The sequence below is a fragment of the Dipteris shenzhenensis genome, chromosome 30 (assembly GCF_047967505.1).
Source record: "Dipteris shenzhenensis isolate YYH24624 ecotype China chromosome 30, Dip_SZ_1.0, whole genome shotgun sequence".
Taxonomy (NCBI): domain Eukaryota; kingdom Viridiplantae; phylum Streptophyta; class Polypodiopsida; order Gleicheniales; family Dipteridaceae; genus Dipteris; species Dipteris shenzhenensis.
In genome coordinates, this window is record NC_141625.1 from 13,202,930 (window position 1) to 13,230,225 (window position 27,296).

General features: G+C 43.9%; 1 protein-coding gene across 1 annotated transcript; it reads left to right on the forward strand.

Moving 5' to 3' along the window:
* Positions 1–599: 599 nt before the first annotated feature.
* PGM (phosphoglucomutase) lies at positions 600–25,126 on the forward strand. The gene is made up of 22 exons (XM_087401276.1): positions 600–892; positions 1,254–1,319; positions 1,421–1,465; positions 1,547–1,639; positions 1,746–1,798; positions 1,902–1,953; positions 2,042–2,110; positions 15,435–15,503; positions 15,612–15,734; positions 15,862–15,914; positions 21,404–21,482; positions 21,936–22,000; positions 22,098–22,165; positions 22,256–22,374; positions 22,522–22,596; positions 22,834–22,949; positions 23,079–23,220; positions 23,860–23,941; positions 24,058–24,104; positions 24,217–24,294; positions 24,501–24,606; positions 24,796–25,126. The coding sequence occupies exons 1-22, from the start codon at positions 653–655 to the stop codon at positions 24,861–24,863; spliced, it is 1,908 nt and encodes a 635-aa protein (XP_087257402.1). The 5' UTR covers positions 600–652; the 3' UTR covers positions 24,864–25,126.
* Positions 25,127–27,296: the final 2,170 nt, after the last annotated feature.

Here is a 27,296-nt window from a genome sequence, read left to right on the forward strand (position 1 = left end):
TTGAGCCACACACGGGTGCCCCAAGCTAACAAAGGGGTGTCCCCTTATGTGGCGACTACGTGGGGAGGCACAATTTGTCGCACAAAAAAAGAGGCTTTGGGCAGGCATAACTCCCCACCCATTGCCCACCCAACCTCCGACAAGAGGATTTGAACGCACGACGTTTGATCCACAAGCCCCTCAACCATGTAGGCATTTTCACATGCTTCTAATAATATGGATGATGTTGTGGTCTTATCTGGCCCTAGCCTGGGCGAGAGTAGAGGGCCTTGTGTAACTCTCCTCAATTGCGACCTCCTCGATGGCTTGGCCCGAAGTCATGTGAGGAAGAAGGGGAGGCCCAAAAAGTGCGAGGCAGCGTGAAACGTGGGCGAGCGTGATTCGAGAGGGAGGAGGTGGGCCACGTGGCGAGAGGAGAGCCGAAAGAGGAGGATGAGAGGTGACGTGGAGGATCGGACGGTGGCGGGGAGGGGGAGAATATACGGGGAAATGAAAAAGATGCGAGAATATGACACGTGGCAATGATAAAAGGAAAGGCAAATTATATAATATAAGGCAGTTGTGATGATCAAAGGTTCTGTTGAAGAGCTTTGGCCATCGCCATAGCCAAGCTTCTTCCAAGCTCATCGCCATAGCTCCTCCTCCAGCTTCCATGGCTCTCCCTCACCTCCATTCCTCCCTCTCCTCCTCCCCCTCCCCCTCCCCCTCCTCTCCCTCCCTCCCCCCCCCTTTCCATCACTCCCCCTCCTCCCTTCCCCCCCTCTCCTCCCGCTCTGCTTCCCTCCATGGCCTCCGCCTCTCCCTCCCCTCCCCCCCTCGCCCCCTTTCCTCCCTCCCTTCCTCCTCCCGCGCCAGCTCCGCTGCCACCATTGCCGAACCCGAAGGCTTCCAGGTGACCCCCCGCGGCTTTTCTGCGCTCTGCTGGGCTCCGGAGTCTGGGTTTGAATGTGGCATATCGTTTTCTCTGGGCTCTTTGGGTGGGCTCTGGAGTCTGGGTCTGAATGCGGCATGCCTACTGCTATCGTGTTGAAACCTACGTGTCTAATGACCTGCAAGGATCGGTATAATTTGTTTTAATCATAGCGGATTCCGTTGCAAATGCCGTTTGAACATGGCACGTTAAGATTTCATGTGGCGTGTTTCTAGCATTGCAGACATTAAAGCCTCGCAGTAACTCCCTCAACTCTAGTGCACGTTCGGTCATGTTTCCACGTTGAGCCAGCATGATTTTAACTTGTTTCAAGATTTTCCAGGTCACCGCTGTCCCAACAAAGCCGATCGAAGGACAGAAGACCGGGACTAGTGGACTCCGTAAAAAGGTAAAAGAAATTTGGTTGTAGTAGCAGGATATAGTTTGTTATCGTTTTGTCCCCTGCTCTGTAAAGCTTCGTATTCACTTGTAAGGGTATCATTTACACAGGTGAAAGTGTTCATGGAACCCAACTACCTTGCTAACTGGATTCAGGTATTTAATCTCTGACATGCTGGGGAGTTCCGAAGCCTGCTATTTCGGGATGACAAATCTGATATTGGAAAACTTGGGCAGGCGTTATTTAATTCGTTGGCACCGGAAGACTTTAAAGGTGGAACATTGGTGCTGGGAGGGGACGGGCGATATTTCAATAAGGAGGCCTCGCAGGTGTTGGATTTTTTCCTCATCCAGCACTTTCGAGGGTGGCCTGCCCTGTCTCAGTAACTGTGTGAAGGCGATGATCATACTGACAGACATTCTGATGTCTTGGCAGACTATAATCAAAATCGCTGCAGGGAATGGTGTTGGAAAGATTCTAGTGGGGAGGTATTGCTCTCATGAACTTTGCCCGAAATCTGTGATATGAACTTTAATTATCAGACAGTACGATCGGATGCAGCCCCTAAAAGATGCTTCAATCGGGTTTCAGGAACGGAATTATTTCAACTCCAGCGGTTTCTGCAGTTATCAGGAAGCAGCAGGTCTCAACTTTTACTAAGTCGTGAAAAATGATCCGATTCGGTAGAAGACTTATTCTGAACAATAATTATTTGATACCATGCTATGTAGGCCAATGGAGGTTTCATCATGAGTGCAAGTCACAATCCCGGAGGCCCAAAATACGACTGGGGTATCAAGGTAGAAATTAGTACTTACTCAAAGTTTTGATATATTGTTGAGATCAATAGAATCTTTTGCTAGATCGTGTGTATGCGGGGGGGGGGGAGAGAGAGAGAGAGGGAGAGAGAGAGAGAACGGAAGGAGTAGGTTTATGAAATTTATGAGGGGAGTATCTTTATGAAGTTTCTTGTGAGAGAGAAAGAAAGAAAGAACGTTTATTGACGTCTTTGAAAGACCAGAGGGTCTATGAGACTGAAAAGAAACCAGATACAATGAATCTAAGGGTGGGGCCACTAAAAAATGAGCTCCTCTACCCAAGGCTGATGCCTGTGACGAGAAATAAAGGTAGTACATTGCGCTATTGCTGTGATAGAAACCCACAAAGGGGGAGCAAACACCAAGGAGACACTGCTCGTCTATCAGACCTGTCTATGCTGTCTGTGGGACCAACACGACTGGACAACTAAGAAGAGACAAGAGGACCTCGGATGATAGTGGCTCAGGAGAGACAAGAGGGTCTTCTGTAAGCATAGCGATCCTCTGTCTCGGTCTCCTACATATAGCATAAAGTGCAGATCCGTCCCTCACGTGAAATGCCCTCTGCTCATCTTGTCTCAACTTGTAGCCTATGTGAAAATACCTGAAATCAACCCTTTGAGAACCTCAATGCATGTCGAGGTTGAATCTGGGTGTAGCCCAGCAATTCTATGAACCCCTGTTCTAAGATCCGTAAACAATGATCTTTGTAGAAGCTGAGCTTCACCAAAAGCTCAGTAGGTGGTAACCAAGTCCTGAATGTGTAGGACTTGGCTCACCTCCTCGTACGCAAGTGGAATGGGAGGAGCCTCAATTGAGGCCATACTGAAACCGCTATCTGGCAGGTGTGAACCATCTGCGTGTCCCAGCATACCAGCTCCTTTGATCCCCCTTCAATGCCAGAGATGAAGCTAGAGCTAGCCATGGGAGTCTGTCTCATCCAGCTGTCGTGATACTAAAGCCCCTTACCCTATGGAGATAAGTCACCACTTGGCGGACTGTCACCGGAAGTCTCTCTGTGCGGGACCAATTCTCCGATAAGTTTGCCCCCCAAAAGGGACTACCATACATCCCTTCCGGGTGGACCAATGAGTAAAAAAGAAGAGACTTAATCCTGGGATCCGGAAAATGTGTTGGGAAGCACTAGCGCTCGAGTCTAGCCAGTGCGGCACGCCCCTTGCTCAATTAGGTGTGCTTAGCTGGTCGCATCATGAAAATCAGACCTGGAAAGAGGACACTCAAGTATGTTTAGGATGCAACAATCTCTATGGGAGCTCCGTCGAAGGTAAGTTGCTCTCTGTGTGTGGCCGCTCAAGATGTGTTGAAGATCACCTTCAGATTGGAGCTCATCTAAATGTTGCTGGAGACCCTTATTTGAGGAGGAGAGTAGGACTATGTCATCTGCTTATAATCCCTGAGAAATTTGTATGGTGCCAAGCCTTTACAGCAGGATCGATTGGCATGACATAAGTTCCATAGCCATTGGACTAGCAATAGGGACCTAAGAGAAAAGGCTATGAGCTCACAGAAGGCATCAGCAGAAGTATGGATCAGTATGGGATAGAGGCGCACATGTGTGGGCAGATCAAGGAGCCAGAAGAGGGTGCAGCAGAGGTGGGACAGAACAGCACATGGGTTGGCCAAGAGAGAGGCTGGTTGGGCTGTTTGGAGGCAGCCAACCAGGCCTTATATAGGGCCAGACCTTGCGGCTGGGCCCTTGCCTTGATGTGAGGGCTAGTCGGCTGTAGGCCAGACTGAGTCGGCCAGAATGGGGCAGACTAGTTGGTATTTTTGGGGCTCCTTGAGGCCTATGAAAGGACCCCCTTGGGGGGCATAATATCATCGAGCAGTCCAGCAAAACAAGGAGCAGGGGTTCACTCACTCTCAGGCCTACATCCAGGAGGCAGAGGAGTCCAACGAAGGTTGCAGACTGAGCTCACATAGGGTTGGTGCCTTGGCTGTCTTCTAGGGCAGCAAGGAGCTTAGGTCAAAGGACGGAGAGTCTACATATACTCGAGGTGGAGCACTTGCACTCAAGTTCTAGAGATATCTGGTAGATAGTAGCAGTACGTGGTGGTAAGATCAAAGGACTGCGCTCTGGTGGGACTTTGGATCTCTCTCTTTTGTATTGTGTCCATAGCTTTAGACGGAAATATATTCTTTTGGTAGCTTCTATATCTAGCTGGATCATTGTCTATTGATGAGTCTGCACATCTATTTGAAACACGTAAGTTTAAGAAGTTTGTGATTCCACTCCCCACACACACTGTGTGAGCTCCTAGGCTATTCTATCAGTCTTCCGCTATGCGTACCTCTGTTGGTTGATTTCTAACATGGTATCGGAGCCCAAGTAGGCCAGGGACCTTCTGAAGGATGGCCCTGATTTAGAGGCTCTTGGAAATCGACTTCCACGACTAGAGGACAGTGCCCTTGTGAGGAGGGTGACTCAGGTTCACTTAGGTGCATACAGAGTTATGGTCTATAGAATTTAAATGTGTGGGCGCGAGGGGTGGGTGTATCTCCCCTCCAATTACTAGGGAACGGGAACGAGCCAAAAACTCTAGTGCCGGAATAGGAATGTTGCAGGAAGCGGAAACGGGGACTGGAATGCCACATCATCAATTCATATGGAAATATACCAAATTATGAAAAGAAAACCGCTTTTATCAGCTAAACTTTCCATTTTAGCCTTAGACTTTTAAAAACACTCTTAGAAGACTCAAAACTGAAATGTACATGTTTAGAAGGGGGGCTGAAGCTTGAGAGAAGGGGAAGAAAGTGGAGAGAAGGGAGTTGAGAGAGTGGAGGGGAGTGGAGAGAAGGGAGCTGAGAGAGTAGAAGGGAGTGAAGCGAAGGGGCTGAGAGGAGAGGGGCCTTGGAAAGGGGCTGGAGTAGTGTAGGAGATGCACTAGAGTAGGATGGGAGCAGTGGAGCAAAAACCAGCTCTGCAAATGGCCAAAAACAGCCACCATTTGGGACTGTTACCAGGCTGCCTGCAGCCCTAACTGGAACGCCAGATTTGAGCCGGAATGCGTTCCGAGAATGCCGGAACGGTGTTCCTTGGTAACACACTGCCTGTGAACGTTCCGAACGTGTTCCACGCATTCCCTATGTCTAACGGCGCTTCAGACATTTTGGATGTCGGAACACCGTTCCATGGTAACTATGCCGCTGTTGCTTTAGGGTTCGAATACATGACCAGATGATGAAGGCATCCTTGACTCGCTCGAGGACTGCTTCAATGGAGCTGATGGGCGTGTTATTTGACAGGGTTGGTATCGGTGTCAGTGAGAGGGGTGTTGAGCATATAGGGTCCATGCCCCACCTGTAAGCCCCCAAATGAGGAGAGCTCAAAGGCTTGACACCTACGTATTTTGTGGGTAGATGCATCAATTAGGGGGTCGGACTGATGCTGTGTAACATGCAACGGTTATCTGATCGTGTAATTCATAGCAAGACCTTCTTTAAACCTTTAGCGAGGAATGAGCGTTGTTTACCATAGAGAGAGAAAGGAGATGAGGGTAGAGAGAGTAGAGTCGACAACCGATTGGGTCCTTGTACCCACTGAGGGCCCCCTCCCCCAATCAGGGGAGAATTTTCTTAATACTTGGAGAACTGAGAAATACAAAGAATACTCTTCAAGAGAGCACGGAACATGCTTCTGAAGAGCTCACTGTGCACACGTATAGCAAACCCAAAGACGTGAGAGGCAACGCCGACCAATACGGAGACCTTGATGCTGTCCACACTGACGACGTAGGACGCTTCTGCAAGGGAAGGAAGAGGCTTGTGCTGTCTACCGGAATGCAGGGTTACTTCGTGAGTGAGAGAGTGAAAACTAGAAGTGATAGATCCTATGAGAGAACTGAGAGATGACTGAAATATAGAGCTGAGAGTGAGCTGTGTAAACTGTAAAAGAGAGCTGAGAAAGCTGTGGAAACAGTGTCCAAACCTCTCTCCGTTTGCTGGTCCAAACCTCCGACTGTTGTGCTGCGTGGTCACCTTCAGATCAGGCTGAACTGATGGCCAAGGGACTGAGGCTAGAGCAGGGCCAGATCTGAGGATCTCAGGGGCTGCACAGGAGGCTGAAGTGGAGCTGTAGGAGGACTGAAGGTAGGAGCAAATTGAATGAGAAAACAGGGCAGCCAAGGGGCCCTTTTATAGGGCTGGACTGAGACAACCCAGTCTGTAAACAGACCGACTCAGTCTGTTTTACAGATTGGCTGGCCTACAACCAGCCTATAAAAAGCCCTCCCTGGCTCATTTGCCAGGGGAGTTTTGGGGCAGCCTTTGCAGGCTGCTTTCCCTGCTTACCTGTCCAGCCTTTTGAAGTTCTTGATGAAGCCGAAGTTTTGTAGCCAAAACAGATCCTTCTTCATAAATTCAAGCATGGGTCAGGATGCAGGATCCGGGAGTTTTACACCAAGTTCCGTGATCAAGGTACCCATGAAGCAGTGTGGTTGGACGAAGATTTTTCCAGGAGTTTCCCCAGATATTGGCGGACTACTTGGAAGCAATGAACCTACCGCCAAGTTGAGGGAATGCCACATGCACCCCTGCACTTGGGTGCAAGGTGACACACTGGCTACATCGACAAGTCCATTATAGTTCCCAGATAGGAGATTTTGTCATATGTTGTGACCCCTTTGTGAGCCCTTGTCCAAGGACAGTCAGGCACAAGCTACGTAGGTCAGTCTCTCAGCCTTAGGTCAAGTCAGTAGTCAGTTCTTGTTCAGGTTGTTGCTCGTCGGAAATCTCTGAAAGAGGAGGTCCAAAATATGGCTTCAACCAAGCTACATGGAACACGTTGTGCATAGTCCAACTGTTCGGTAGGCGTAACTTCATTGAGACATCGTTGATCTTTTGAATAATAGGGAATGGTCCGAAGCTCTTGAAGGATAGCTTAGGGCATCGCTTGCCCACCTGCTTCAATCATTGCTTGATAATGCGTAAATACACCCAATACTGGACGTCTCGTCTGGATTTATTAGCTTGGTGTGTATACGATGCTTGAGCTTTGGCGATGCAGCTTTTCACGGACTCCGTAATCTCTGCCATGGATTCGGTGGTTTTGTTGGCTTCGAGAGATGGAGACACCATCCGAGTGAGGAGTGAGGTAAATCACCGTCCAAACGCCGCTTCATAAGGTATGCGACCAATACTCGAAGAATAGGTATCGTTTAGAATGGCCTGCACAAGCGGAAGAAACTGCTCCCACTTTCCTTGAGCATTATGACAATATGATTTCAAAATATCAAATGCCATACCATTATACTTTTCCGTCTCATCATTCCATTGCGGATGGAATGCGTTGGACATCTGCAGCTTAGTACCAAAATTATCAAACAAGGTGCGCCAAAAGTTAGACGTAAACTTGGAGTCCCGTCGGATGTGATGGTCTTTGGCAACACTCCAATGGGATACGAATACTTGATAAACAAACGAGCTACATCTTTAGCGCTGGCCGTTTGTTTGCAGGGAATTAGCATACAATATTTACTAAAGCGACAGACAATAGAAAGATATTGAGTATTATGCGTACCTGCGGATGCTTGAAGTGGTCCCACGAAATCCATACCTATGTCCTGGAAAGGACCGTCGGGGATTGGCAATGGCATAAGTAAGCCTGTTGCTTTCTTGTGGGAAGCCTTGAACTTTTGGCATATTTGACAATTGTGCACATAGCCGTATACGTCCTTCCGCATCTTTGGCTAATAGAAATAGCACTCCAACTTCTCCAACGTCCCTTTTTTACCTCTGTGACTACCGGTAAGGGCGTCATGGGCATCATGAAGAAGCACCTGTCATTTGTCTTTGAGTACACAACATTTTCTTAGAAAAACCAACCGTCCTCTGATGAGTAATGGCCTGGAGCAAGCGTCGTGGCTAATTGGAATTGCGTGCCAAACTCTGCTGACTCCGCGTACTGTGTCTTCATGCTATTAAGATCCTTTTCTTTGATTTCGAGCACAGTGGCCTGCTCAATGGTTTGGATGGAACCTTTTCGACTGAGGGCGTCTACAACGGGGTTGTTTTTGCCTGGAACGTAGTGGATTCAAATGCTTTACCGAGGTATAAGGCCAGATTGGTTGCCAAGGGATTTAAGCAGGAGAAGGGCATTGACTTTGATGAGATCTTTTCCCCTGTAGTCAAGATGACTACTTTGAGAGCAGTGTTAGCTCTTGTTGCTCATGAGGACATGGATTTATGTCAGATGTGAAGACTGCTTTTCTTCACGGAGATCTCCATGATGAGATCTATATGAGTCAGCCAGAGGGATATGCTGTTAAAGGGAAAGAGCAGCTTGTGTGTAAGCTCAAGAGGAGCTTGTATGGACTCAAGCAGGCACCAAGAGAATGGTACAAGAAGTTTGATGCCTTCATGCAGTCCCAAGGGTATCATAGTTGTGAGACCGATCATTGCTTGTACACCAAACGGGCAAAGGATGGCAGTTTGATGCTACTCATTCTATATGTGGATGACATGCTAATTGCCAGTAAATCTCAGCATGAGATTAGTGCTTTGAAGAAACAACTGCATAAGTCTTTTGACATGAAAGACTTGGGTGATGCAAACCATATTCTTGGCATGCGGATTACTCGTGACAGGTCCAAGGGACTTTTGTTTCTGTCACAGAAGGAGTACATTGACAAAGTACTGCAGAGGTTTAAAATGGAGGGGGGGAAGTCTATTAGTACCCCGTTGCCTCCACATTTAAAACTCAGCAGTAAGGACAGCCCCAGATCAGATGATGATAAGGCTGAAATGGCCAAGGTTCCGTATGCATCTGCAGTTGGTTCTTTGATGTATGCCATGGTTGCCACTCATCCGGATATTGCTTTTGCAGTGGGAGTCATCAGCAGGTATATGGCAAATCCAGGCAAGCGGCACTGGGAAGCAGTGAAAGGTGTCTTGAGGTATCTCAAGGGTACCAAAGACTTGTGCATATGCTATGGTAGGCAGGATGCATTGGTGCATGGTTTTACAGATTTAGACTATGCAGGGAATGCAGATAACCGGAAGTCTACTACCGGTTATATTTTCACATTTGCAGGAGGTGCTATATCATGGGTGTCTCGGTTGCAGAAATGCGTTGCACTGTCAACTACTGAGGCTGAATATGTTGCAGCCACTGAGGCTTGCAAGGAAGCAATATGGCTTACTCGGCTGGTGGGAGATTTGGGCATTACAGGAGATATGCCAGTTTTGCATTGTGATAGTCAGAGTGCTATCATGTTGGCAAAGAATCCGGTCTTTCATCAAAAGACCAAGCACATAGATGTGAAATACCATTTCATCAGGGAGGTACTGGAAGACAAGCGACTTGAGCTTGTGAAGGTGCATACTGATGATAATCCTGCAGATTTGCTCACTAAGAGCTTGCCTACAGAGCAGTTTGCACATTGCCGCCACATCATGGGATTAGGATGAGACCATTCTTATTTTATGGTACTGTATACAGTAACTGTATATTGCTGTAATTTTTATCCTTTTCTCCCCTTTAGGCACATTGGCCTTTAGGTGGGAGGTTGTTGGGGTAAAGGCACATTGCCACCCCTTTATTAAAGATATGACACCTATGACTGTCTTAAGACAGTCATAGGGTGAAAAACCTAATCCTAATAAAACCTATGAGTTTGTGGTGTGGCTCATCACTTCACACCCACATCTTTTGTGTCACTCCTCTCTCTCACTCTCTCCTCGTTGTACTTCTCCCTCTTTCTTTCCCTCTCAGTTAACTTGGTCGAACTTAGATAAATTTACTCAAAATTGGTCAGACTAATCAACAAGCTTGGCAAAGACCTTGGATCATCATTATTCTATGCTTGGAACAACTTGAACAAAGAATTCTGACCGAGGATGATTTGGGGTTAACCATTGCCTTGGGACTAGGGACCAGGGTTTTCCTTGTGGAACGGCTGGAACGCCGTTTCCGTACACCCAACGGAATGGTCAACTGCCCTTCTTTTTTTTTTTTGGGGGGGGGGGCGAGGGCTTAGATCATTTGGTGGGACATTAGAGATTGTCTTCTCATATATTAGGCAAGCATTTAGTTATCCGTATACCAAAGATTAGATTGCGAAATGTTCCAAATGTGTGTTTTTCAAAGCTCTAGAGCTGAAATGGAAACTTCAAAGCTGTAAAAAGGTAGTTTCTTTCATGTTCTAGTATAGTTTGATGTCATATGACGATGTGTTGTATGACGTGGTGCTCCCATTCCCCCTTCTTGAGGCTTTCTTGTTTCGACATACAACATTCCCAGAATGTTCTCGTTCCCGAGAAACTATGGCTAGGGGCCCAGTTTTTGGTATGAACTACCTACGTCATTCTCAGAATGTCCTCCTTCCTTGGTAACGATGTCTAGGGCCCAGTTTTTTGTATGAACTACCTACGTCATTCTCAGAATGTCCTCCTTTCCTGGTAACTATGGCTAGGGCCCAGTTTTTTGTATGAACTGCCTATGAAGAGTTTGACTTATTGAATGCTCATATCGTAAGCATACTAATGACTTTCTTAAATCATATGTGATTTTGGGAATTGTTTTGCCATGGTAGGTCCTCAATGTCTCTGTATACTATAGCTGCGGCTTTCTTGTATACTCTTTCACGGTATATTTCATGCTCGCTCCTGTGTTTTGGGGCAGCAAACTGTGGTTTGCTGTTTCAAGAGAGGGGTATGTCATAGGGGCGTGAAATTCTAAGTACTTTAATGTACTACAAGACTGTGATAACTTTGGTTTTAAAAGTCCAAGCGTGGGCTTAATAATGTGTAATTAAACACGGCATGGTGCCTAGCACATAAGCGGAACCAATTAAGTAGGTTAACTTGACCCAAGGCTAATTAGTGGATGCTCCAACAAGAACAAGAAGGGTCTTGATGGGATGTACGACATTGTATTGTTCTTGATAGGAGGCAAACCTTTTCTTACCATTAGTGTTGATCCCAAGTGCACATGTGTTTCTCTTTTCTGCGATTGCCAACAGCCCTTAATCAAGTTAAGGATGCTGTCGAGGAAGCCTTCTACTCTCGGGAAGAGCTAGAACTAGTACCCTAATCAAGTTAAGGATCCTGTGGAGGAAGCAGTCTACTTTTTGGAAGAACTGGTGTGCGGTGGAGTGAGCCGCATAGTTCCTTGCCGCAACCACATGCCACCAAAATGGTATTTTGTCAAGAGCATGTTCTCCGACTGTCAGAGGATGGTTGCATCCAGATCCCAGCATACTTACAGGTGTAACTCTCACATGGGGTTTGAGTGACTATGGGCATGTCATGTTCTGAATTTAATGTAAAAGTATTTGTGTATTTCTTCAACTTCAATCCCTACTTACTAATTTGTAATTATGTATTTATTCAAGTTCAATTTATGTATAATCTGTATTTGTATTTGTAATTGTGTATTTACGTTTAAGTAATTGTGTATTTATTCAAGTTCAATCCCTGCTTACTAATTTGTGATCAAGCAACTCCTTAAATTGTTGGATATTTTTTTAAAGTCTCATTTCTTTTTTTCCCTTACACATATCTAGGATTTCCTTTCTGGCTTAGGGGATTTATCTTTGAATGTTGAATCATTCCCCTTCTCATACACTTAACTAAATCGCAGCTGGTTAACTTAGTAAATAATCCAATTATCTCTTCGCATGCTCTTCAAACCGTCTGTTAGATTGCTGGGTTAAGGAGATAAGTGATGGGGTTTTTTGGTTTATTTTTCACATTGCCCATGACCACGTACTCAGGAGGTTGGGATTAAGTAAGAAGTAGAAGGGTAACTCAGGACCAAACTCCGAGGTGTATACCATGTAATCATAGTTTCCACGAGTTTTGAAAACAGGGAAACAGAAACAGGCGGGAAATGGTGTTTCGGAGTTTCGGTCATCAGAAGAAACGGTGGAAATAGAGTTTAAAATAAATAAATAAATAAATAAATAAATATATATATAATTATTATTAATACATATGTCATACAACAAGGCCTGAGAGCACAACAAGGAGGAGAGCAGAGGGAAAGGGCTGAGGAGAGCAAGGAGAAGAGGGCAAGGCAAGGAGGAGAGGAGAGCAAGGAGAGGTTGGAGAGGAGAGCAAGGAGGAGAGGAGAGGGCAAGGGTTGAGGAGAGCAAGGAGATGTTGGAGAGGAGAGCAAGGAGGAGGGGCAGTGGGCTGAGAGGGGGGTTGTAGGATGAGAGGAGAGTAAGAGGAGAGGCTTAGAGAAGTAGAGAAAAAACTGCCCTACCTGCCAATGGGGTTCTTACTCAGTGGTTGAGGCGGGTGTGTGTGCTGGTACTTTTGCTTCTATAGGTGAGCATTGGTGTCTACAAGCTCTTACATTGCTGCTCTATATATACGTTTCCTTGGCTAGGCTCCATAGGCACTGCCCAAAAAATAAAAATAAAAATAAAATCTAGCCTGCCCGTTTGAAGTTAATTCTAAAGGAACCCATTTCACCTTCAAGTGCTGATTTATGTCTTTCGAGAACCCTTTTTTGGTAGCTATTTGTTCCAATTTTTCCTTGTGATGCTGCGGAACCTCGGTAATTAGGATCTTATGAAACGCCGTTTTTGGTTTCGGAAATGCTGCCGAAAGGGCGAACCGTTTTGGGTGCCCAGAAACGCGATGTAACATTATGCAAGGTTGAAGTTTAGCCAAATGAAAGCACACCCAGCCAAGATGCCCCTAGCAGATGTAAAAGGAAATGGCCTGAGTATTGGCATTTGAGCATTCTTATGACCTTTGTTCTGACATATGTTTGCATTTTCTTCTTGGGCTTGGGCAACAGCCCTTTGTGATATCTTCGGTTATCCTTTCACATGCATCTTTGATCTCTGTTATACACTTCTACAGGAACCCTGTCGATGCATGCGTCATTACACATGGTCATTCAAAATGAGGAAAGAAGCCTTAAAGATCATTCAAAATGAGGAAAGAGTCCTTAAAGATAGGTTACTATAGAAATCATTTTGTGTACGCTAGTGCACTCGTACATTTAGGGCCTGTATGAGATGCCACATTTGGGCAACCTGGTACCAGGTGGTAGGGACTCTTTGGGTGAGTTCAATAGGGGTTGGGGACCACATTGGCCCCTTAGGCGAGATATTCGCTAGTATGTGGTCACCTACTAGTCCCCGCCTGTTTGTTGACAGAGGCACCTCCTCCATGTAAGCCTTTCTTTCCATGGTCTGCCTTGACTTTTAAAGAAGTTGTTCTTTTTTATTTGGACTTCAATTTCTTTTTACTTTGTGTGTATGAGGAAGGAGAATGGGCTTGGCTATTCAGTCTTGTTATGATTCACCATATGTTCTTATATTATCTATATTTGGACTCTTGTGGGTATAGCTTGCCTAAGATTCCAGCAGTTATTATTATGAAATGCTGGTTTATGCTTGAAATTTTGGCCAATCTCAACAATACAGGTGTAATTTGAGCATAAGTTCTACAAATCTATGGGATTGGTAACAATGGCAGAAGTCTTCCCATCTGTGCTCAAATTAGAAGGGATATCACCATTTGTCACTTTTGGAAGGCCAGATACTTGTGCACAATTGATGAGAAAAGGTTAGCCCATACAACTGCTCAACAAAACACAAAACGATTTGAAAGTGTTGAACAAGTGTGCTAAGGTAAACTGTAACAGCTGGCCTGCTACTCATGGTGTTCCTAATGAATGGGTTCTGTTACAAGGTTTATGGTACTACTTTGCCGTGATTGCAGGTTATGTCAAGGCTTGTAGGGTGTGATTGACAGAATAATAGAGACGTAAGAGACAAGTACTGGCACAGAGACAGAAAATAAAATTGTGCTCTAGGAGTGGTAGATTCCAGAAAGGCACCAATAGAACAATTTTTTGGGAGCCATCCAATGGTGAAAATAATGACCTCGGACACATTCCCTTCACAACTCGATTGTAATTATGTAAAGTATATTCATTTCCGATAGTGGGTACCCCTATAGAGATCCCTAAGACATTGTAGTGGTTCAGTGCGTCGTGATGGCTTGTGTAGAGCATGTGACCAATGGCAGAGGGACAAAGAAAAGAAAATTGTGCTTTAGAAGTGGTAGATTCTAGAGAGAGGTGCTGTGAGGACAATTTTATTGGAGACATCCAATGGTGAAAATAATGACCTTGGGTGGACCTAGAATTGTGACACATGCCTTCTGCAACTCCATTTTTCTAATGGAAAGTACTTTTATTTTGCCTGAGACATCGTAGTAGGGTGCTGTGATGGCTTGTGTAAACCATGTGACAAATGCAGGTTTATTATTGAGATGACAGCCTTAAAGGCAGGAAGGGGGGACTATGCCCTTACCCTCCTTGTCCTCATGGCCATGTAGACAATGAGGAAGATAGAGATGGACTATTCCTCCCTGCCCACCCTCCATTGCCCTCCCTTTCTAGCTTCTTACATGGCCGCAGCCGTCCGGGCATTGAGGAAGGGAGGGCAAGGGGCGAATATTCCCCACTTCTGCCATGGGGGCAGTAAGGAAGGGAGAGTAGAAAGGGTGGGGGGGGAGTCATTGCCTCCCTTGCTCATTTCTCCTCGCCCCCATTCTTACCCTCCCTTCTTCATAGCCCACAGGACAGCCACAATACTTCCTCCCTTCCCTTCCCTTCCCTTCCTCATTACCCCACAAAAAATTTCGTCCTCTCTCTAACTCTACTATCCACTGTTGTTTTAAGTAGCAAACTCATCTCCCTCCTCTTCGAGACCTCATTTCAAACAAGTGCGCAATTCTCATCCTTTTGACTGAGTTATATAGGCATGCTGTCTGCATGGTAGAGCCTATGTATTGAGCGCATGATATAAACTGGGGAGTGAACCTGTGGAATTATGCATTTGCTTGTAGCCTGAATTTTGACTACAGACTTGAGTTTTAAGATTGCTGGCCATAACAAACCAGCCAAAATCTGGATGACTTTTAAAGAGTGTCACAGAATAAACCTCATGCAGTTGTGATTTGCTGCGTGGCATTTTCTGCATTTTAAGTGCTGAGTCGAGGCCTTTCTCCTTTTTTATACGGGTTGATGGGGTGTGTGTGTGACTACAGCTTATATGTAGTGATTATTTCACTGATTTTTTGATAGCAATAACAAGTGATTTTTTCAGATCAAGAGTTAAGCCTAAGATGGAAGACTTACAGAACAGGAGAGTGGCAGTGCATTTTAGCTAGAAAAACTCATGTAAAAGAAGTCTGGTCATTTTGGGAAAGTTTTGGAAACCATGTGATTGATCAATGTTTACAAAAGTAATGGACTCAAACCCTTCTTGGCAAGTTCTTAAACCTTTCTTGTTACATTCTTTTATGATTGCAGTTTAATTACAGCAGCGGTCAGCCTGCACCTGAATCCATCACTGACAAAATCTACGGTAACACTCTCTCTGTAAGTAAATTGCTCCAGTATTGCTTCATATATTTGTGCCATGCATGACTGCTATTCTTTATAAATAATTTGTGAATGATGATCTGGGTAAAAACAATCCTGGCACAGATTTGTGAGATAAAAATGGCACAAATCACTGATGTTGATTTGACAAAGCTGGGTGTGACAAAATTTGGGAACTTCACTGTCGAGGTCATTGATCCCGTTTCAGATTACCTTGAATTGTTGGAGGTAATCTAAGTGATAAGATGTATACAACATCCATTCAAGTGGATTCTCTGTTTGTGCTTACCTAAAGGATGTTGCGACCTATAAAAAGCAACATACTGTTAACTGTTCTTGTGTTCTTTGGATGTAGAATGTCTTTGATTTTGATCTGCTCCGAAGTTTTGTCACCCGCTCAGATTTCAGGTATTTATTGTGTTTGATTTTTGTGATTCTGCACTTGTGCCAATTGTAGATTTTGGAAACTAAAGCATGGCAAACACATTTGGAGTCGTAAGTTTAGTTTCCTTGTGTTGTAGTTTTGTGTTTTAGAATTTTGAAACTTATTACTTTCGGGCGGTTCTTCTTGGTCTTTTGCAAGGCAACCAAATTAACAAATATTCCTTTTAAAGAAGGCATACCCTTTCATGTCAAGGACCAAGATTATCTAAATTATTTGCATGCAATAGTTCCTTTTAGCTGGATGTTATGGAGGATGTCCTTTTTTCAAGCAATAGTTCCTTTTAGCTGGATGTTATGGAGGATGTCCTTTTAGAATAATCATCTTCGAGCAATGAAGGCCATTTCTGAGCTGTCAACACATTGCTTAAAGTTGAGCGTTAAAGTTGAATGGCAATGTTAAATGCAATACACCAAATGTCAAGAACTATGCTTGAAATTGTGCTTGACAAATTGAATGGCCATGTTAAAACAGAATTGCAAACAGTGCTTTGTGCATTCTCTTTGATCAATGTGGCTTCCGATCCATCCATTGATGTAGCATCCGATGAGCTGACGTGGCATTCAATCGATCAATGTGGCTTGTGATTGATTGACTTGGCATCTGATTGATCGATCAAGAATTCTAAAAGAAGATTGGAAGCTAATTCAAGAGAGGAGACCAGTTCATTATTGGTGTCAAGCGGTTCACAATTTGAGTTTAGCTTTTGTTTCTCAAAGCTCTAGGTACCTCCAATGCCTCCCACGCTATGTGGTTTGACAAGGAGCTCTTTTGCAATGGATAAGTACGGCCTCTTAGACTAAGTCCTTCCCTTCAACAATCGGTATCAGAAGACGTGTTCACCAATGCCACATTTTTGGATTGTCGAAGCCTTTCTAGCTACAACAGTTCTCTTTCAATGCCTTGCTCTTTGCTCAAACAATGACACCTCCTCACAGGAGCACTATGTAGAATCTCTAGTTCCGTCAACCATGGTCCTTGCAAAGATGACAAAGCAAGACTAAAATGTCTTGATCCATCGGCATGCGTCCTTGCTTTCTCATTTAAGATTTCTAATTTGAATAAAGATGCAATGGGGGGGAGATAACCATAGAAGAAGTATTCTCCCGAAAATGTCTACGGAACCCCCAATGTCGACATTGGGGGCTTGTAGACAACTTTAGGAGTGTCATTTTGGAGACTAATGAGCAAAATAACCATGATGCTTAAGAGAGAATCTTATCCCTCCTTCTCCATTAATTTGGGAAAGCTTTACTGTGGTGTTTGCTCAAAGCAATCCCACATCGTGATCACTCAAAAATCACAATAGCTTTACTGTGGCGTGTGCTCCAAAGTAATCCCACACTGTGATTACTCAAAAATCACAATAGCAAATTGAGGGACAGCAAATCTCGATGAAGTTGTAGGAGATCACAAGGCGAAATCACATGAAAGGGGAGATGGGAAGAGACAACTTGGAGAAGTGAAGAATAATGAATAAAGGAATTCACCCACCCTTGTTGGAATTATAGTTTTGATCCCCCATTGAGGAGCAATGTACTTAGCTATGGTTCTTAAAGAGAGACCAATTGGCTTTGGGACGATTGCAAGTGTAGATCAATTGGCTTTGGGAGACATACAACCACTTATGAAGAATGAAACTCTGACAAAAGGCTCAAAGGGCATTGGAACAATAGGGTCTTGTGAAAAAAGGTGCCCTATGCACATTTTTTGTATACTTGGAGAAACCTGCAGAGAGCTCCAGGAGCTCTTGAATATTGTCTCCCAAATATGTGTGTATGTGTGTGCGTGCACACACACACACATGCCTCAACTACCTAATTGGTTGGACCATCTCTAGCCATAGGCAGCACCATCGGCCAAGCTATAGCTTAATGCGGTCAATGGTTGGGAGAGAGCAATAGAGCAGTGATCACACAAGCTCTTTGTTTTATTTTTTCCGCACGTGCACCCAAACTCACCTACACCACACTCAACACACACAGGGGAAGGGGAGGATACAGCCCAACGTGCTAGGTCATCCCTTGTGGGGTTTCAAATTGTTGCAGCTGCTCGGGTGGGGTTCACCCATGCCATCTTAGCTACCTTTGCAAGGCAACAAGCTCTTTGTTGAGGCTCTTCGTCATCTCCTTCTCCGATTCGATGACATTCTTGCACACTAACGAATTACCATGCTACAAGCTTCCCAATGCAATCTCTATGTGTCGAAATTTATCGATTTTCATGCAATGAGCTGCAACTAGTTGTTGATATAATAACAATCCCAGGGCTATAGCTTACCCATCTCGTTTTATCCTCTCTCTGGTTGATTCCATTCTAAATTTGCAGCCACTCTACCAATGCCCACCAAGCTTGTTGCTTTAGGCACCTTTCCATTCTCCATCATCCAATTCCTTCTAAAGATCTTCAAGGCAAACTCTCCGAACTTGCATGATTTAGCAGCATAGTTGGAATCAAAGTTGTTCCTACAATTATATATGCCAAAGCGAGTTGCTCCATGGTTGCGATGTACCTATGGGGTGGGCTTGATTGTGTAGCTGTTGGTGGCAAGTATAGGAGCTTATTGCATCAAAATGAATGCTCTCTACATTTCTACTTTCTCATAAGAATGGTACCATCAAGATGCTCTTTACATGTCTACTTTCTCATAACAATGGTACCATTCTATGCAAGCATTGTCTTCAACATCCTGAATGCATGGCCTTGGTTTTGCATGTATCTACTATTACTATGCGATAGTTGAGAGAAGCCGATACGTTGTACTATCCATATAGGTGAACAAGATGATTGATTAGAAGCCTGCATAATTCGATGGATTGGATCGATCGATATCCTACATCAATAGGCTAGCTTGTTGATCAATCTAATGCCTCATCAATCAATCAAATGCCAAGTTGATCAATTGGATGCTGCGTTTGTCAATCGGATGCCATATCGGTTGACTTAAATGAAAGCTGCATTTCTTTCAATTGATGCTACACCAGATGAGTTGAATGAAAGCCACATTTCTTTCGATGATTGATTGATTAGAAGCCACATCGCAATTTCAACTGGATGATCAGATGCCATTGATTGAATTTGATGCTATGTTGATTGATTGAAAGCATGATGGTTGATTGGAATTCTCATTGGTTGGAAGCAATGTAAGTCAATCAATCAATTAGATGGCAGGAACAAAAAACGAGGGGCCATGTCAATTGGTTGGTACAATGACTGAAACATCAATTGGTTAGACAATCCATCAAATGCCACGTTGGACAATCTGATCCATTGATTGATTTGATGCCATGTGGATCGATCGATTGGTCAAACGCTAGTCGCGTTGATTTGATGCTATGTGGTTGATTGGAAGGCATATGGTCAATTGGAATGTACCATTTGAAAGCAATGTTGGATGATCTAAGATGTCAAGAACAAAAAAAACGAGGGCCACATAGATTGGTGGCTGGCATGACAATTGGAAGCCATGTTGGTCGATCTATTGGGACGATTGGATGCCATTGATCAATTTGATGTGCCACATCAATGGTTCGATTGGATGACAAGTTGATAAAGCATAAGCCATGTCGACCAATCGGTTGGATGCCAAGTTGATCAATTCAAAGCCAAATGGATCGATCAAATGCTATGTCGATCGGTTGGAAGGATGTCTTTGTGATGGATTTTGATGCAACATCATGTCTTGCATTTCACTTTTCAACTACTTCATTCTCTCTTTTTCTAGGAATCTATGAAAAAGGACTTAGAAACATCTTGAACGTGTACCAAATTTTGCTTATAGATTAGCCTTGCTTGATAAATTTTACTCGGATTTCTGCCTACCTCGATGTTATGGATAGCAAGAAGACTAAGCTAACTTAACATTTTAAAACACTAATGACCTCCTTATCTAAGTCAGCGTGACCCGATCCGTCTCGCATCTCAGATCTAGATGCAGCTCGTTGGCGCTTATGGTTATGGGAGGGTTGTCCCCTCAGTGACGTGTATTCCGCGTAACTAGCCAAGCTGCTGAAGGTACAGTCACGGAATCGCTTCCTAATGCCATGTCGAGTCTTTCCAGGGGAGGGAAGTGGCTCCAAATTCAAGATTAATTTAGTAACATCGAAGATATTTCTGATAGATGGAGGAGAACTACTATCCCATAAAAGAGTACGGAACCAGGATAAGAAGACAGGGGACTTGAAATCCTTGAAGAGGACTGGAAATCCTTGGAGAAGACGGGGGACTTGAAATCCCTGAATGGCCGTCTAGAGTAGGCCACTCAGAGAGAGTGGAGGAGGTGCCCTTCTTCTCTTATACTACTCGCATAGGACGCCGCTTGCAGTTGGAGGCGGTAGCCTGGACTTCGTCGAGAGGGAGGCATTGGGCAGCGCAGCAGGTACCTCGAGAGGTGAGGTCCTACTTTTTCTGGATGATAGCGTATGGAGGTCTCCCAGTTGGCCCTTGGTTGGAGCAGATGCGGGTGGATGGTAGCTGCCATAGATGCACGATTGGGGCTTTGGAGACGATCCCCCACTGCCTTTGGAGCTGCCGTGGCGAGACTTCAGGGCACGCAGAGGGACTTCATGTGGGGCATGGCTGCTTGGTTGTCAGTAGGTGGCCATGCCTTTCCCATTGACAAGGTCTCTCCAGCATACATGATTCAGAGCCTGTGCATTCACAGCATTGAGTTTCATGAGGCGATCCCTCCCACTAGTGATCACCTCCTCCTTCGGCGGAGGACAACGTATGGGAGGCAGTAGCCAGCATCACAGCATGGAATTTCTGGGTTGCTCGTTGCAGCTGGGTTATGGGCCAGCACCATGTTCCACCGTCGGCCACCTTGGTAGCCATCTGGTAGGACATCATCTTCACGCTTCACGCCATGTGGGAGTGAGGCTCTTCAGGTTCTCGAGCTACCGTCGCACGGCAGGAACGTTTCTGCAAGGCTTGGCCTGCAGGTGTTTCTACAACATCACCCCGAGAGGGATCAGATGGTTGTATAGTCCGCCACCCTGGTTGTTAGCCCCCTGTTACAGAGAATCCCTAGCTGGGATCTCTGGCAGCAGCAGGAGGGTTTTTCTGACAGCCAGCATTTATTTTTCGTTGATTTTCACGGTTGACACCTTTATGGTATTTGCCAACTTGTATGATTGTTTTTTTGCAAGCATTAGTAGAAGTTCTTTTCTCTGGGGGAAAAAAAAAACAAAGTCAGCTTGACCAAATACAAGTGAAAAACATGGAAGGCCCCTTTGGACCACAAAAAACCAACCATCTCTCCTTAGTCCCTTAGCAGGGCCAACAACCTGAAAGTGTTTGCATGACATGCTGGAGCTGGTCGCTCCTTACGGAATGAAAAGTGTTCGACTAAAGAGAAGACTGATTGATATAGGAAAAAAAAAAGATATTTATGGCTGTTCATACCAGAACATGAAGTAAAGAGCATGAACGACAACTAACTGATGCAAGTGTGCAGATTCAAGTTTGATGCTATGCATGCTGTCGCTGGGGCCTATGCAAAGCCAATTTTTGTGGAGCGATTAGGAGCCAAAGAGGTTAACAGAAGGATTTTAAACTCTACTTGTCCTTGTTTTTGCATTGGATGAACTGTGCATTTGAACTTGATCACCAAAACTCACGTAATTCGACAAATGTTATCAGTATATGAACTGTTTTATCTTATTTTTGCACTGTGTAAATGGTGTGTAAATGGGGTGTGGAGTAAATTCCATTGGCTCTGGCAGCGGGTCTGCTGAGTGGGGAATGAAGGTTGAAGCAATCACGGCTTGTCACATTATTAATCTTAGGGCTAAGGGCTGTAAGGGATAACAAGCTAGCCAGAAGGATGCAGATAGAAAGAGTCGGATCATTTTTAATGAAATAAAGTGTCCAACGGAATCAGGGTCATTCAAAATTCAAGCCCTTCTTTATTGTCAGAAAATAGGATATTGTCCTCCATTATCCAAGAACATCTTAAGACTGATTGAGACGTCTAAAATTTTCTGCAGGAATCTGTAGTTAATGGAACTCCCCTGGAAGATTTTGGAGGGGGTCATCCAGATCCAAACCTCACGTAAGTCTAATAAATTGCTCTGCATATCAAAATCTATTGTGCTTTCCATGGAATTTGTTTCATCAAGGATCTTCCCTTGAGCATCTTGTTCCAACAGATATGCGGAAGAGCTGGTGAAGACAATGTATGGTTCGGATGCCCCAGATTTTGGAGCAGCCAGTGATGGTGGGATGGCATGGATTGCTACTTTATTTCAATCACCGGAGTGGTTTGTCTGATATCCCAAATTTCCATCATATATTGTTGTTTTTGCAGGAGATGGTGATCGAAACATGATTCTGGGAAATCATTTTTTTATTACACCATCAGACTCTGTAGCCATGATTGCAGCAAATGCTCAGTCAGCTATTCCTTATTTCAGGGGTGGTCCAAAGGTAAAGCTAGAAAAGGGAAATTCCAAAGCAGGTTAAGGCAAGATGAAAACTCCATTTTTGTGTTCTTGTCTCTACTTTTGTCCTGAGGAGGCACGAACAGTATTGTCTTTCCTACTTGGGATTATGAACCCGTTCTTGGTTATGCAGGGCTTAGCAAGATCAATGCCTACAAGTGCCGCCCTTGACCGAGTGGCCGAGAAGTTATCACTTCCTTTTTTTGAGGTTAATGTTTGAACCTTTCTATTTTGGAATGTACACACACTGACTGTTCATTATTTAGGCACATGGTGAAGTATACAATCAAAATATGTGATCACAAACTTCGAAGGCGTCATTCTTAACAAATTTTTTGCTGGCTTCGACATAATTTACCTCCTTTCCAATTCACGCAATTCTCTGCTTGTTGGAAATTTTTTCTATAATTGTTTTATATTTCTGAATATAAAATGGGGCATGCAGGTGCCTACTGGTTGGAAATTTTTTGGAAATCTAATGGATGCAGGCAAGCTTTCTATCTGTGGGGAGGAAAGCTTTGGCACTGGATCTGACCACATTCGTGAAAAGGATGGCATTTGGTAACACCCTATGCATTGAATGTATAATTTGTTATATATGGAAGTCTCTTTGGAATTCTTGATCTACAATAATTATCGTCACTGTCAATCAACAAAACAATTGATTACACATTCTACTCTAATTTTCAGGGCTGTACTTGCATGGCTGTCTATATTAGCTCATAGAAATAGGGACAACAAGGTTGGAGAAAAATTAGTTTCTGTTGCAGATGTGGCAAGGGAGCATTGGGCTGCTTTCGGCCGCAACTTCTTTTCTCGATATGATTACGAGGCAAGTAGTTGTCCTACACTTTGCAATTTTTACACAGCGGACCACTCTGTATACGAAACTCTGCTAAAGGGTTATAAATGTCTTAAATGCTAAGTGATCATGAATTTTGATTGACGACAATTCAGATCAGGCAAGCTTGTTTTGCCCATTACTTTGATACTTCATATGTAGAGAGATTTTGAAGTCTGGTAATGAGTTCTTACATGCAGAGATTTATTTACAAGTTATGAATGCTTGGGTAGCAGGCGATGAGCTATTGGTAGCCATCCGCTTCAAAACTTTAAATGTCAACCTTAGGGATTGAGACTAGCAGTGCACTTCACGGGAAGTTTGGTAGTACTTTTTGAGAGAAAGTGAAGCGTATAAAGCAATCAAAAGTACATCTTCACATCATTGGAGCTATTGCTCTGTGTCATCTCAGAGAAAACTGCCTATTTCTATTTCCTAAGCAAAAAAAAAAAAAACTCCTGTATACATCACAGAGAAGCTTGCTATCGCTCGCCTTCATGATTACTGATTTTGTGCTTGTAGAGCAATTTTTTTGAATTGAAACAGTTATGCAGGAATCTGAATGATACCTTCAAAGCTACTGAATTTGAGGTTGCAGAGCAAGTTTTCTGAACTGGAGGACTTTTGCAGGAATGTGAATCAGATGGAGCAAACAAGATGATTCAGCATCTACGTTCTCTTATTTCTGAAAGCAAATCTGGTGATACATATGGTATGCCTCTCTAGATCTACTTATGTGGTGATCACGTGCCCCTTCTTACTGACATTTATTTATAGTGATGCTGCTTTTTTCTAATGGCACAAATGCTGCTTTGCACGGCTTTTCAGGAAAGTACACTTTAAAGCTTGCAGATGATTTTACTTACACTGACCCAGTATATTACTTCAAACCTATGCCTTTTCTAGAAGTCCAATCACTGTTCACCTTAGGAATCCTTTTCTATGATTGCTGATGTGGCTGGATTCCTATTCCGGATTATGTTGCAGGTTGATGGGAGTGTGGCAGCAAAGCAAGGGATCCGCTTTGTTTTCACAGATGGGTCCCGCATCATTTTCCGCCTTTCTGTATGTGTTGCAGTCCTTTTACATATTACTATTTGCAAATACACTATGGCATGGTTATTTTACTCGTGCTGCATGGTTTTGTGCACATGGGAGTTTGAGTTTAAAGATCATATTATTCACTGTACAAATTCTTTCTAGAAAGGAAGCTAACCTTTCTGAGCAGGCTATAGTAATTACATTTGTTTGCATTTCTTGTGTGCACAAAGGGTACGGGGTCTGCTGGTGCCACCATCAGGCTATACGTAGAACAATATGAACCAGATGCAACTAAGCATGATTTAGATGCTCAGGTTGCATTGAAACCTCTTATTGGTGAGTTTTTGCAATCCTGAATATTGAAATGGCAGTTTCTTAGCTCTGTACTTTACTGCTCCCTCTAACCCCGCAATGACACAGTATGTCCTTGAGAGGTCAGAAAAAGCCTATTGTTATTAGCTAGTGAATCCTTCCAGTTACTCTTTTTGTTATTAAGGTTTGATATATCTGTGTGAATGGATGCAGAGGTTGCTTTATCCTTGTCAAAACTTCAAGAATTCACTGGTCGTGAGAAGCCAACTGTTATCACTTAGTGCTACGCTTTCCACAACTCTTTAGAGGGCATCAAACGACTTGTTGAAAGTCCAAGTCTCAGAACAACATGTTGCAAGGTAATCTTGCAGCCTTCCAATCTGCTCCAGAAAGCGTCACTTTTCCTCTATAAAGAAAAATATGCAGAGTTATACCACTTGAACTGGGAGATCTACAAAGAGTGGCAGTTGTCATTTCTGTAACGTAAACATGAAACATGATGATGTAAATACGAAGTTTTGCTCCTTTGTTTAGCATAAGTTTATGCTTGCATGTACTGTAAAATGGTAGGACGGTTCTCTGAATTTGAAACTTCAAATGGAGACTCTATTATTTTCTTGGTCGAAAGCAATATGCAATATATACAAGCCAAGGGCAATGTTTGGAGGGTACTATTTGATTTGCATGGAATACCAAATAAAGAGGACAAGATTGAAAACACTACCAGCAACAGATTCGATTCCAAGTTGAAGATAGAAAGCCACAATTTTCTCCGAACTGCTAGTGTATAGAGTTACCACGGCAGCCTGCTGATCTGGCAATTATGTTTTCTATTTGTAGCAGTGTGTTTCCCTATTAGCAGCAGTCTCTTGATCTTTTTGCTTAAAAATGCTAGTTTGGGAGAACTAAAATGAAATATTACTCGTCACAAGCAGGTGTAGCTTGGTTGGAGTGTGATAACTTTATGCTTAGACTTAGTCCTCCTTTTAGTCCTAAGCCTTTTTCACAGCTGAGTCGTCGTGTGCTGGCAAACGTGCTAATAATACTTTTATGTAAATGGATGCTCGTGTGTGTTGTGTGCGTGGATATTATGAATACATGTGAGAGCATGTGCTTATATTATGATTTACACCCACTGTTGGGGATTGGTATTGTCGGTGGGGATGTCATAATATCTAGTACCTACTGCGAATGATGGGATTCTATGGTTTTCAACCTTCGAGGGGACTATCATGAAGTTAAGTCTGCACCATTTCTTTTTTTTTTTGAGAGGATGAGTCTGAGCATGTTCCTGTATTTATATCGAGCAGGTGGTGATTTTTTAAGGAACCTATCAATGGAATTATTAGTAGAAAAAAAAAGAATGACTACACATTGATAAATTTTGAAATCCACATCATGTCCTACATTACATACTTGCAAAAAAATTTATAATAATTGAAGATAACAAAATTTCCCCAACATAAGCTCTATCCTATCTAGATTCATTACAAGGAATGGTAGCTCTTCCATTTAATCTTGAATATACAAAGTTGAAATCTTCCAGTCCCAACCTTATGTTTCGCTCAACAACAATATAAGTGGTCATTGGGATTTGGAGCTTCTCCATGAAATTACGGTCAATAAAGTAATGACTAGACCTTGGGTACAGTAAGAGATTGTAAAGATTCTAAGCAAAAAAATTCATTCCCATCATTTGGATGACACACTTGTTGGATTAGGGTTAGTCACCTTCCCACCTGTGAGCCCCCAAATGAGCAGGCCATCGGGAGGGGGGGGGGGGGGTTAGACCATAGGATAATAGCATTTGGCTGTCACATGGGCATCAAGCAAGCCACCATGTGGGCAACACAAGGAGAGAGATTCTTGGCAGAGGAGAGCTACCATGGAGGGCAGATCTGGTAGGGGGTGGGGTAGACCATAGGATAATAGCATTGGGTTGCCAAGTAGGCGGCCATGTGGGTAGCACAAGGAGAGAGATCCCTGACAGAGGAGAGCTACCATGGCGGGCAATCTGTTACAAAGGCTAACCATATATGAAAGGGGCAACAGATCCCGTAGGGTTTCTAGCAAGCAATGGTTGTGTGGATACGGTGCTGACTTCAGCAAGGTTTTGGATAGATACAATAGGCCATACATGCATTCTTGGAGTAGTTCCAGAGGCTGAGCAGGTGCAAAACAAAGGCAGGAAGAAGGCACACAACTTTGTGGATAATAGAAGGCCTATTGGTAGGTTTAGGGCAGACAAACAAGGTTGGAACTGCTTGCTAGATAGGCCAAGAAAAGCTTGCAAGTGGAGCCCTAAAAGGGCATTTATAGAGAGCCCCTCCACTTGGCTGGTGTTGGTGCAAGCATGGAAGCATGATGACAAGTTAGAAGAGGTAGAGACAATGGCACAAGTATGAAGGCAATGGCAACTGATTAATGCATAGAATGGAGTACATATAGGCAACTGCTCATGAGTAGGTGGAATCTAGATCCACAATCATCTCAATCAGGAAGACCACCAATGTCTCCTAGAATCTCTCAATCACACACCACACTCCTATATTGACTCAATCACACCTACTGACTGACACATCATCAGTCACACCTAATCAGGCAAACCTACACACACACGTGTGTTCACACACTCACTCGTGTGATCACACTCACAACCATAGACCTTATGACCCTTGGTATGATCCATTACATCGATTTGTCCCAACAACTGG